The sequence below is a fragment of the Cherax quadricarinatus genome, chromosome 32, assembly GCF_038502225.1.
Source record: "Cherax quadricarinatus isolate ZL_2023a chromosome 32, ASM3850222v1, whole genome shotgun sequence".
In the NCBI taxonomy this organism is placed as follows: Eukaryota; Metazoa; Arthropoda; class Malacostraca; order Decapoda; family Parastacidae; genus Cherax; species Cherax quadricarinatus.
In genome coordinates, this window is record NC_091323.1 from 16209112 (window position 1) to 16223133 (window position 14022).

Here is a 14022-nt window from a genome sequence, read left to right on the forward strand (position 1 = left end):
CACCTGTGTTGAACACTCACACATGTGTGATGCAGTGTGTAGCCTACAACACCTGTGTTGAACACTCATACATGTGTGATGCAGTGTGTAGCCTACAACACCTGTGTTGAACACTCATACATGTGTGATGCAGTGTGTAGCCTACAACACCTGTGTTGAACACTCATACATGTGTGATGCAGTGTGTAGCCTACAACACCTGTGTTGAACACTCACACATGTGTGATGCAGTGTGTAGCCTACAACACCTGTGTTGAACACTCATACATGTGTGATGCAGTGTGTAGCCTACAACACCTGTGTTGAACACTCATACATGTGTGATGCAGTGTGTAGCCTACAACACCTGTGTTGAACACTCACACATGTGTGATGCAGTGTGTAGCCTACAACACCTGTGTTGAACACTCACACATGTGTGATGCAGTGTGTAGCCTACAACACCTGTGTTGAACACTCATACATGTGTGATGCAGTGTGTAGCCTACAACACCTGTGTTGAACACTCACACATGTGTGATGCAGTGTGTAGCCTACAACACCTGTGTTGAACACTCATACATGTGTGATGCAGTGTGTAGCCTACAACACCTGTGTTGAACACTCACACATGTGTGATGCAGTGTGTAGCCTACAACACCTGTGTTGAACACTCACACATGTGTGATGCAGTGTGTAGCCTACAACACCTGTGTTGAACACTCATACATGTGTGATGCAGTGTGTAGCCTACAACACCTGTGTTGAACACTCATACATGTGTGATGCAGTGTGTAGCCTACAACACCTGTGTTGAACACTCATACATGTGTGATGCAGTGTGTAGCCTACAACACCTGTGTTGAACACTCACACATGTGTGATGCAGTGTGTAGCCTACAACACCTGTGTTGAACACTCATACATGTGTGATGCAGTGTGTAGCCTACAACACCTGTGTTGAACACTCATACATGTGTGATGCAGTGTGTAGCCTACAACACCTGTGTTGAACACTCATACATGTGTGATGCAGTGTGTAGCCTACAACACCTGTGTTGAACACTCACACATGTGTGATGCAGTGTGTAGCCTACAACACCTGTGTTGAACACTCATACATGTGTGATGCAGTGTGTAGCCTACAACACCTGTGTTGAACACTCACACATGTGTGATGCAGTGTGTAGCCTACAACACCTGTGTTGAACACTCACACATGTGTGATGCAGTGTGTATCCTACAACACCTGTGTTGAACACTCACACATGTGTGATGCAGTGTGTAGCCTACAACACCTGTGTTGAACACTCACACATGTGTGATGCAGTGTGTAGCCTACAACACCTGTGTTGAACACTCATACATGTGTGATGCAGTGTGTAGCCTACAACACCTGTGTTGAACACTCACACATGTGTGATGCAGTGTGTAGCCTACAACACCTGTGTTGAACACTCACACATGTGTGATACAGTGTGTATCCTACAACACCTGTGTTGAACACTCACACATGTGTGATGCAGTGTGTAGCCTACAACACCTGTGTTGAACACTCATACATGTGTGATGCAGTGTGTAGCCTACAACACCTCTGTTGAACAATCACACACATGTGTGATGCAGTGTGTAGCCTACAACACCTGTGTGGTACACTCACAAACGTGTGATGGAGTGTGTAGTCTACAATACCTGTATGGTATACTTACACGTGTGATGGAGTCGATAGCGTACAACAACACCTGTATGGTACACTCTTAAGTGTGACTGAATGTGTGTTATGCATTTATCTAAGTGCCTAGAGAAGCTAATCTTGCGTCTCCTTGTCTGACACACACCAGGGTCCAGCATGTTCTGCTACCACTGCCCACCCAGCCTGCATCCTGGCTCCTCACCCAGGATACCTACTCTGGAGTTCCCGTACTCTCCCGCACACCCATGTTAGTACTCTTTCTTCTATTGTTTTGTAACGCAAATGCTCAGAATTTGCTGCATGCATATAATTTTTTTATCAAGGTTCTACTCTATTTTTTTTAATTCCAACACGCTGATTCTTCCTCTTGTTAACTGTGTTGTTAGTACTCTCACTCCTGTTAACTGTGTTGTTAGTACTCTCACTCCTGTTAACTGTGTTGTTAGTACTCTCACTCCTGTTAACTGTGTTGATAGTACTGTCACTCCTGTTAACTGTGTTGTTAGTACTCTCACTCCTGTTAACTGTGTTGTTAATACTGTCACTCCTGTTAACTGTGTTCTTAATACTGTCACTCCTGTTAACTGTGTTGTTAATACTGTCACTCCTGTTAACTGTGTTGTTAGCACTCTCACTCCTGTTAACTGTGTTGTTAGTACTCTCACTCCTGTTAACTGTGTTGTTAGTACTCTCACTCCTGTTAACTGTGTTGTTAGTACTCTCACTCCTGTTAACTGTGTTGTTAATACTGTCACTCCTGTTAACTGTGTTCTTAATACTGTCACTCCTGTTAACTGTGTTGTTAATACTGAAACTCCTGTTAACTGTGTTGTTAGCACTCTCACTCCTGTTAACTGTGTTGTTAGTACTCTCACTCCTGTTAACTGTGTTGTTAGTACTCTCACTCCTGTTAACTGTGTTGTTAGTACTCTCACTCCTGTTAACTGTGTTGTTAGTACTCTCACTCCTGTTAACTGTGTTGTTAGTACTCTCACTCCTGTTAACTGTGTTGTTAGTACTCTCACTCCTGTTAACTATGTTGTTAATACTATAACTCCTGTTAACAGTGTTGTTAATACTCTCACTCCTGTTAACTGTCTTAGTACTCTCACTCTTAACTGTGTACTCTCACTCCTGTTAACTGTGTTAGTACTCTCACTCTTAACTGTGTCTGTACTCTCACTCTTGTTAACTGTGTTGTTAGTACTCTCACTCGTGTTAACTGTTATTAGTACTCTCACTCTTAACTTTATTAGTACTCTTATTCTTGTTAACTATGTTAGTAGTACTCCCACATTCGTTAACTCTGTTTTAGTACTCTCACTCTTGATCGTTATGCTCTTAATAACTAAAGGTGAGAGTACTAAGAGCATAATAACCAAAAGTGAGAGTACTAAGAACATAATAACCAAAAGTGAGAGTACTAAGAACATAATAACTAAAGGTGAGAGTACTATGTTCTTAGTACTCTCACTTTTGGTTATTATGTTCTTAGTACTCTCACTTTTGGTTATTATGCTCTTAGTACTCTCACTTTTGGTTATTATGCTCTCAGTACTCTCACTTTTGGTCATGATTTTAGTATTTTTAGTACTCTTGGAAGTATTCTTAATAACTACTCTTTTGATTGAATTTCAGTGAGTACTCTAACACACTCTATAGTACTGGTACTCTACGATACATGTAAGTTAATACATGGGAGCGTTGCTCATGTTGGTACTCTATGAGAGTACTTGCTAGAAACATATAGTGTTAAGTCTACTACCGACCTGTAGCCTATACAAGTTAGTTCAAATTTATGTTAACTCTCAATATGTACTCAACCAATACTCTATATTTAAATGGCCCTGACTCGCGTCTCACTGGTACTCTCTGTTGGTCAGTGGTACTCACTCTCTTCGTCAGTGGTACTCTCTGTTAGTCAGTGGTCCTCTCTTTTTGTCAGTGGCACTCTCTCTCTCTTGATCAGTGGTACTCTCTCTCTTGGTCAGTGGTACTCTCTCTTGATCAGTGGTACTCTCTCTCTTGGTCAGTGGTACTCTCTCTCTTGGTCAGTGGTACTCTCTTGGTCAGTGGTACTCTCTCTCTTGGTCAGTGGTACTCTCTCTTGAGCAGTGGTACTCTCTCTCTTGGTCAGTGGTACTCTCTCTCTTGGTCAGTGGTACTCTCTTGGTCAGTGGTACTCTCTCTTGGTCAGTGGTACTCTCTCTTGATCAGTGGTACTCTCATCGTCAGTGGTACTCTCTCTCTTGGTCAGTGGTACTCTCTCTTGGTCAGTGGTACTCTCTCTCTCTTGATCAGTGGTACTCTCTCGATCAGTGATACTCTCTCTCTTGATCAGTGGTACTCTCTCTTGGTCAATGGTACTTTCTCTCATGGTCAGTGGTACTCTCTCTCTCTCTCTCTTGATCAGTGATACTCTCTCTCTCTTGATCAGTGGTACTCTCTCTGTTGATCAGTGGTACTCTCTCTCTTGATCAGTGGTACTCTCTCTTGATCAGCGGTGCTCTCTCTTGATCAGTGGTACTCTCGCTCTCTTGATCAGTGGTACTCTCTCTCTTGATCAGTGGTACTCTCTCTTGATCAGTGATACTCTCTCTCTTGATCAGTGGTACTCTCTTGATCAGTGGTACTCTCTCTTGATCAGTGGTACTCTCTCTCTCTTGATCAGTGGTACTCTCTCTTGATCAGTGGTACTCTCTCTCTCTCTCTCTCTTGATCAGTGGTACTCTCTCTTGATCAGTGGTACTCTCTCTCTCTCTTGATCAGTGGTACTCTCTCTCTCTCTTGATCAGTGGTACTCTCTCTCTCTTGATCAGTGGTACTCTCTCTCTCTTGATCAGTGGTACTCTCTCTCTTGATCAGTGGTACTCTCTTGATCAGTGGTACTCTCTCTCTCTCTTGATCAGTGGTACTCTCTCTCTTGATCAGTGGTACTCTCTCTCTTGATCAGTGGTACTCTCTCTCTTGATCAGTGGTACTCTCTCTCTCTCTTGATCTGTGGTACTCTCTCTCTTGGTCAGTGGTACTCTCTCTTGGTCAGTGGTACTCCTTCTTGATCAGTGGTACTCTCTCTCTTGATCAGTGGTACTCTCTCTCTCTTGGTCATTGGTACTCTTGATCAGTGGCACTCTCTCTCTCTCTTGATCAGTGGTACTCTCTCTCTCTTGGTCAGTGGTACTTTGTCTCTTGGTCAGTGGCACTCTCTCTCTCTCTTGGTTAGTGGTATTCTTTCTCTCTCTTGGTCAGTGGTACTCTCTCTTGGTCAATGGTACTCTCTCTTGGTCAGTGGTACTCTCTCTTGGTCAATGGTACTCTCTCTTGATCAGTGGTACTCTCTCTTGGTCAATGGTACTCTCTCTTGGTCAATGGTACTCTCTCTTGATCAGTGGTACTCTCTCTTGATCAGTGGTACTCTCTCTCTCTCTTGATCAGTGATACTCTCTTGATCAGTGGTACTCTCTCTTGATCAGTGGTACTCTCTCTCTCTTGATCAGTGGTACTCTCTCTCTCTTGATTAGTGGTACTCTCTCTTGATCAGTGGTACTCTCTCTTGATCAGTGGTACTCTCTTTTGATCAGTGGTACTCTCTCTCTCTTGATCAGTGGTACTCTCTCTCTCTCTCTCTTGATCAGTGGTACTCTCTCTCTCTCTTGGTCAGTGGTACTCTCTCTGTCTTGATCAGTGGTACTCTCTCTCTCTTGAACAGTGGTACTCTCTTGGTCAGTGGTGCTCTCTCTCTTGGTCAATGGTACTCTCTCTTGATCAGTGGTACTCTCTCTTTTTCAGTGGTACTCTCTTGATCAGTGGTACTCTCTCTCTCTCTTGGTCAGTGGTACTCTCTCTCTCTTGGTCAGTGGCACTCTCTCTCTCTTGGTCAGTGGTACTTTGTCTCTTGGTCAGTGGCACTCTCTCTCTCTCTTGGTCAGTGGTATTCTCTCTCTCTTGGTCAGTGGTACTCTCTCTTGGTCAATGGTACTCTCTCTTGGTCAGTGGTACTCTCTCTTGGTCAGTGGTATTCTCTCTGTTGGTGAAAGGTATTGTTTCTTGGTACGTTTAAGATTATCTATCCTAATTTTAACGTTAACTAACCTTCCCTCACCGTCAGTACTCTGATCTACGGGGGTACTTCCGACTGTCCTCCTTTTAAACTTGACGTCTGTCCTTGAGTCGGTACTCTTGACTAGTACTCAGGTCTTGAAGAGTAGCTTGTACTGCAGTTTTCACTCAAACATTTATTTTTAGTGGCAGCCCCGACCCCTGAAGTATCACTTGATCATCATTGTCATTACTTTTTATGCAATATTTGATCATTTTCAAAATTTTTAAGTAATATTCGATCATTTTTCATTACTTTTAAAGTAATACGTTATCATTTTCATTACTTCTGAAGTAATATTTTAACCTCTTCGTTTCTTTTCAAATACATCCGATTTTTTTTAACATCGTTACATTTCTTTTCCTCTAGTTAAAGTAAGAAATACACGGATGCACTGCAACCTTGTACTGTATTAACATTGTTTGTGTCATATGTAGGTTTAACTGATGTTTTGGTAAAGAATAAATTTTCTTCCCTGTTCCTTTGTTGTTTGTATTTTAATTTTACTCATTACAGATGTATTTGATTCACTGAGTACAAGTATATTGTGTGTGTGTGTGTGTGTGTGTGTGTGTGTGTGTGTGTGTGTGTGTGTGTGTGTGTGTGTGTGTGTGTGTGTGTGTGTGTGTGTGTTGACTGAATCTCATGTACAATATGTAAGTGCAGGTAGGTTTTGAGTTAGCATGTAGTGGCTTGCGTCCATTAGTACCCTTAGTCTTGTAGCACAAAGGTTCGTGTTACTCCCTTGATAAGGCTTACACGTCTTAGTGTCCATTCCACTCTTGAAGCAGCTTAAATATAAACATGTGAGTACATGCTCAGAGAAACACAAACACACACACACACACACACACACACACACACACACAGGTAAAGGCAAGACAAGGTGAGGCGGAGGGGGCAACAAATCTTGTATATCCTGGTAAGCAGGGCCGCATCCATATTCACCGTCAAACAAATATTCCAACACACAAACACCGAAAAACTGTTCCCTTCCATTTTCCCCTGGCTCTTGGGAAGAAGGGGAAGAGGGGGGGAGGGGGTGTTGAGAGGAATTGTGAGGACGCAAGGGGTGAGGGAATGGGATAGGTGACCGGGGATGGGAAGGGGGGTAAGTGGCCATGTGGATGGTTGGTAGTGGGGCTGTTAGGTAGGAGATAGCTAGGAGTGAGGAAGGGAGGGGAGGGGCGGGGGGCGGTAGTTACCCTGCCGGGATAGGGGGGAGGGGCGAGCTAGAGTAAACATGGCCACCTGTACGCCTGGCCTGCTAGTGCCATTAATTGCGGCCGGTGTAATGTCTTAATGCCTTCTTCCGTGCGGTATACTTCACTTAGGAAAGTAATGGCCCACCGTGGTGGCTATCTCAAGGGGGCACCCAGCAAGAAAGAGCACTCGCTAAGGAATACTCACGATTATTTGTCTCAGAAACGACTAACTTGTCTAAAGAGTATACCTAAAATACATTAACAATAACATAGCATGTTACAACTTAGAACGAAATGAATATTTTAAGTTAAACATGACACTATATATATATATATATATATATATATATATATATATATATATATATATATATATATATATATATATATATATATATATATACATATATGTGTGTATGTGTGTGTATACAGGTAACAAGCAAGGTTTAATATAAGGTGTAGTGAGACAAATGATGTCCTGAAAGACTTTTTAGTCATGTTTATTCCTGCATTTCCCGCCAGACGGTGATCCAACGCCTTGGCGGGAAAATTGGCTCCCCAGCTGAGTTTTGGCGCGCAAGTCCCATGATCCTGGGAGCGTGGCGACTGTCAAGGCGGTAAACCTCGCTTCAACTTCTCTACGAGGTCACAAAACAGAGGAGACGCTGAAAAAATGGGAGTATTTTCAAAAGTGATCCTGATGGGATAAGTTACTACCTGGGTGTAAAGACTTCGCTGCTCCTCCAGAGAGAATTCAACTTTCCCCCCAGAAAATTTCTTTCCACGTTTATTCATCCGGTGGTTTTAAAAATTCCCCCTGATATGCGATGTTGGGTTATAAAATATACACAGTACACGCTACCTTCTCAAGAGTAACCCACGTCCAGTAGGAGTCCTAAATAATGTAATGCAATATCCAAGAGGCAATTTTCGCAGGCTATCTTATGGAGGGTGGTGGTGGTCCCTGGCGGCGGGAAGACGTATGAGCGGCGGGCGCGCGCCAGACGTCGAGTGATGACCGCCAACACCACCAATGACAAACACAACAAGTTTACGCGGGAAAAAATTGGCGCCAAATTGTATGAGAGATGGCGGGAGGACTCGAGAGGCTATAAAGAGAGATAAAGGGTAATATTTCGAGGGGCAGATGGAGTTAGAGGCCTCGGGGTGGGAGAGATGGACCCAAGGGAGACGAAGGATCAGCCTCCGGCATGATCACGTTATGGAAGAGGCGGCGCCGGTGGCCACGCAACTTTTCACACTTATTTTTATATTTGTGTTGCTTCAGAGGACTTTCAGTGTTGGTCTCTTTATTATTTACACTTCTGTGTTTAGTGTTATACTAAGTATATAACGAATAACACTCTTGGTAGAGAACACAGCAAGTAATAAGCACTTAAAGAGAACAATAACAAAGCACAACATTTTTGGGAGCACAGCGCTAGATGGCGGTAATATCGTCCTAATCCACTCGGGATGGGCCCGGGGATCTAGTAGCCATTTTCACGTTATTATTATCAATGACCGGGCTTATTACGGCGGAAGACTGCGGACTAAGTTTATTTAGATTATTATCGCACTGAGCCGAGGTTATTAGGCTAAGAAGAGGAGAGAGAGGAGAGCCGACACAAGGGATCCAGCCAACGGCAAGGATCAACTGGGCTGGGGCTGAACGAACATGTGGGTTATCACCAGAAGGTAAGGATGGAGAGAGGGAGGGAGGGAATAAGGGAGGGAGGGGCAGTTACTGTGGCTAATACGTCTCTCATTTACTCTTTACATAAGGGCCACTCATTACTGTCTTGATAACAATTCGCACTATGGAAGAACAACTCTTGGAACTGCAATCTGACTTCTTGTTGCAACTGTTTATTTTATAAAGGCAAACAATGACGTACATAGACGAGTGGTAATTAAAAGTCACTTTCAGTAAGGCGAAACGTTGTATAATAGAGAACTTTCCTTGATAAAGTGTCTGAATTATCTGTTTATAAAATGTGGAAAATAAAAGAAAAATGTTTGCATACCCTGGGTGGCCTTAATGGTTGTATTGACCAGAAACTTATACTTAGGAAGGACCTTATGACGACGTTTCGTTCCGTCTTAGATCATTGGTAAGTCACGTAACTTCAAAATCGTCCAAGACGGACATAAACGTCCTCATAATATTTCTCTCCTCAGTGCTGCTGGGTTTACTGAATTGTTCCAGTCACGGTGCTCTGACTTTATTCTATTAGGGCTGTACTCTGTGTAGCGCAACTAACACAGCTACTAACCTAGTCTGTAGCGCAACTAACACAGCTACTAACCTAGTCTGTAGCGCAACTAACACAGCTACTAACCTAGTCTGTAGCGCAACTAACACAGCTACTAACCTAGTCTGTAGCGCAACTAACACAGCTACTAACCTAGTCTGCAGCGCAACTAACACAGCTACTAACCTAGTCTGTAGCGCAACTAACACAGCTACTAACCTAGTCTGTAGCGCAACTAACACAGCTACTAACCTAGTCTGTAGCGCAACTAACACAGCTACTAACCTAGTCTGCAGCGCAACTAACACAGCTACTAACCTAGTCTGTGTAGAGCAACTTAACACAGCTACTAACCTAGTCTGTGTAGAGCAACTTAACACAGCTACTAACCTAGTCTGTAGCGCAACTAACACAGCTATTAACCTAGTCTGTAGCGCAACTAACACAGCTACTAACCTAATCTGCAGCGCAACTAACACAGCTACTAACCTAGTCTGCAGCGCAACTAACACAGCTACTAACCTAGTCTGTAGCGCAACTAACACAGCTACTAACCTAGTCTGCAGCGCAACTAACACAGCTACTAACCTAGTCTGTGTAGAGCAACTTAACACAGCTACTAACCTAGTCTGTGTAGAGCAACTTAACACAGCTACTAACCTAGTCTGTAGCGCAACTAACACAGCTATTAACCTAGTCTGTAGCGCAACTAACACAGCTACTAACCTAATCTGCAGCGCAACTAACACAGCTACTAACCTAGTCTGCAGCGCAACTAACACAGCTACTAACCTAGTCTGTAGCGCAACTAACACAGCTACTAACCTAGTCTGCAGCGCAACTAACACAGCTACTAACCTAGTCTGTGTAGAGCAACTTAACACAGCTACTAACCTAGTCTGTGTAGAGCAACTTAACACAGCTACTAACCTAGTCTGTAGCGCAACTAACACAGCTATTAACCTAGTCTGTAGCGCAACTAACACAGCTACTAACCTAATCTGCAGCGCAACTAACACAGCTACTAACCTAGTCTGCAGCGCAACTAACACAGCTACTAACCTAGTCTGTAGCGCAACTAACACAGCTACTAACCTAGTCTGCAGCGCAACTAACACAGCTACTAACCTAGTCTGTGTAGAGCAACTTAACACAGCTACTAACCTAGTCTGTGTAGAGCAACTTAACACAGATACTAAACTAGTCTGTGTAGAGCAACTTAACACAGATACTAAACTAGTCTGTGTAGAGCAACTTAACACAGCTACTAATCTAGACACAGATGTTTCCTACTTGTATCACCTCCATCTTGTAAATAACTGAGTCTTGAGTATATCAGCTGATTCATGTCAGTAACAGCTGATATTTTATCTTCGAGTATCAGATAATTTTTAAATACCAGGCTGTGTTCTGTAAATATCTGATACTTGTAAACTTGTTGCTTCTTGTAAATGTTCAGCATCAGCTGATTCTTCTAAATGGCGAGCAAAGACACTACGCTAAACCCGTAGGGATCATACAGCACCTGGGAAATAGGAGGCAATTAGGTTTGATCCGTGAAAGGGGAGAGTAGCTCTATTTCCTTGGAGAAAGAGCCCTTCGGTAGCATCAAGACAGCCCTGCCCCCTCCTCGAAGGTCAGGTTTAATACGAAGAAGGGTGGATACGGTAACAAGCATCAGTCAGTTTTAGTTACCAAGACATGTGGTGGAGACTCATTTGCTCTACTTTTGTATTACCATACAATGAACGCCTTGATGCTGCTGTAAGGTTCTTCATCCGAGGAACTGCAGCTACTCCTCTCCTTCCTTCCCTCTGGGCTTAGCGCTTCTGCATAAATATAATAACCTATGCATGTGTTTGGCCAAAAAGAAAAATGTAAAATAGCTAAAATATGGCTTTATCAACTTTGAGCAGAAAATCCAGTTTAGTTGTAAAGGTCTACTAAGGTTGGTCTGCTACTGACGCTGTCACTGTATTGTTTACATCACAACCAAAGTAACAAGAAGACCGTATACGACAGAAACAATGCTATTATCATAAGAGACTGAAACCACAGAGAAACAGACTAGGAGAATTGGGATATCGTGAGGGACCAGAAACGTGGAGAGCTGATGTGATGAAGGCGGTGATCATGCCAAGAACACGAAAAGAGAGAGAGAGAGAAGGCAGATGAACCAGCAAGAGATCAAGTATTTGGCATAAGTGCATCTGATGTAGATGAAACAGTGTGAGAGGCCTCTGAGTGCTACCGACAATGTAGTACTGAACTGAGAAGAGAGGAACAGCAGGTGAGGGACAGGAAATCAGATTTGAGAAGAGGAAACTTTGAAGGGATGAGAAGATTCCCGAATGTAGAGCAAAGAGAAAGGGAACTAGAAGGAAAGCCAAAGGAGTACCTAGAATTCCTAGCAGTAAAGTGTTGGGGGGCAGAGGAGTACTAAGAAAATCCTTCATTCAGCTAAAACTGAAAAGGAAAAAAACAAAAATGAAGGAGTATGGATATATTACAGAAAGCAAAGGACAGAGAAGAACAATAGAAAGACGCGAGTGAAAGAGCCCCTAATAAGACTGAAGAAGGAAGGAGAACTTACAAGGGAAGGGAAGTAAGTCTGTGAGTTGAAAAGAACGATTTACTTGGGTCTTCTCAGTGGAAAGAGAAACAACAACAAGGCCACAGTAACGGGTACTGAACAGCATACACTCAACAGAGGAAAGGGATGACAACTGTAAAGTGAGCGAAATATCAAAGGCGATGGGACCCAACGAAGTGTCACCAGGGACTCTGCTAGAAGCACAAACACTGACTGAACTACTGGCTAAGATCTACAAGTCAGTGGATAGCGGGTAATGCCAGAGTTCTGGAAGACAACGAATGTAGTCCAAATATTGAAGAAAGGAAACAGACAGGAAGTGTGACACAACAGACCAGTATCACTTAAATGCATACATACTATGTAAGTTAATGGAGGAAATAATCAGACCCCTGGCTGCCTTCCAGAGGAAGCTGGGCAGATACCTTAAGTCAGTACCCGATCAGAGGGGCTGTGGTTTGTACGATGGACTACGTGCGGCCAGCAGTAACAACTTGGTTGATCAGGCCCTGATCCACCGGGAGGCCTGGTCAAGGACTGGTTCGCGGGGGTGTTGACCCCCAGAACACCCTCCAGATAGACTCCAGGCACCAGTTATCACCTGGAGAGAAGTGATTTCATAAACGATAACCAGCACAGGTTAAGAGATGGTAAATCATATCACTCAAACCTGCTGATGTTGTATAACAAAGCAAGAAAAATAATGCAGGACTGTCAAAAGTCATACACAACCCTATATACGACCCACATATTAAACCTATTTTGGAGAATACAACACCAGTATGGAACTCTCACCTGATAAAGCAGGTCAAAAACATGGAGAGAGTGCAGAGATAAGCAACGAGACAAGTCTTAGCACTTAGGAAACTGATTTACGAGGAGAGGGTAAAGGAACACCCTGAAGAACTAGTGGAGACATTGTGACAACATACGAAATACTTAGAGGGATAAACTATTCGAGAGGTGGGAAATCGGTACATTAGAGCACAGTTGGCAGGTATAGACACAGATGAGCCACAGGGATGAGAGGATGTATTGCTTCAGCCTTAGGGCGTCAGGAAGTGGAATGGCATGTACGAAGTAATAGTGAGGAAGGTTTCATACATAGATTTAAGAATAGGTATAACAGGGATAACGAGACCAGGAGAAAGCAAACCCAGGCAGCGGCAAGAAGCTGGCCCAGGAGCTGAGATTCGACCCCTAAAACCATAAATAGGTAAATACACGATGAGAGAATATCAGGTTGTAATACAACTCAAGTAACGAGAGAGAGAGAGAGAGAGAGAGAGAGAGCTGGTGGGGAGCAGTATTATAATATTCAGGGGGAGCGGTAAACCCACAGGAGTACTAGAGGAGGGCGAGATGTGTAGTAAAAAACTTGTTACTGTTCCTACAGACACCAGCTACAGCTACCACCCAGACCTGCACGATGAAACCTTCGTCAGGAGGAAGCAGAGGCGCAACAGAACCACCTTCACTCTCCAGCAGGTAACTTACCCTCCAGCAGGTAACTTACCCTCCATCAGGTAACTTACCCTCCAGCAGGTAACTTACCCTCCAGCAGGTAACTTACCCTCCATCAGGTAACTTACCCTCCAGCAGGTAACTTACCCTCCAGCAGGTAACTTACCCTCCAGCAGGTAACTTACCCTCCATCAGGTAACTTACTCTCCAGCAGGTAACTTACCCTCCAGCAGGTAACTTACCCTCCAGCAGGTAACTTACACTCTAGCAGGTAACTTACACTCCATCAGGTAACTTACACTCCAGCAGGTAACTTACTCTCCAGCAGGTAACTTACCCTCCAGCAGGTAACTTACCCTCCAGCAGATAACTTACCCTCCAGCAGGTAACTTACACTCTAGCAGGTAACTTACACTCCATCAGGTAACTTACACTCCAGCAGGTAACTTACTCTCCAGCAGGTAACTTACACTCCATCAGGTAACTTACCCTCCAGCAGGTAACTTACCCTCCAGCAGGTAACTTACCCTCCAGCAGGTAACTTACCCTCCAGCAGGTAACTTACCCTCCAGCAGGTAACTTACCCTCCAGCAGGTAACTTACCCTCCAGCAGGTAACTTACCCTCCAGCAGGTTTACTGACTCACCATCTACACATAAAACACTATACACTGTAACACATGACATATCACACCAATAAATAACATTCAATGCAACACCTGTCATCCTCACGCT

At 43.7% G+C, this 14022-nt stretch overlaps 1 protein-coding gene across 1 annotated transcript in view; it reads left to right on the forward strand.

Moving 5' to 3' along the window:
- Drgx (Dorsal root ganglia homeobox) overlaps positions 1-14022 on the forward strand; it is a 338644-nt gene that overhangs the window by 250893 nt on the left and 73729 nt on the right. The window contains exons 2-3 of the mRNA XM_070090738.1: positions 1821-1919; positions 13221-13312. Coding sequence (XP_069946839.1) covers positions 1821-1919; positions 13221-13312 — 191 coding nt within the window. The remainder of the gene's footprint in view (positions 1-1820; positions 1920-13220; positions 13313-14022) is intronic.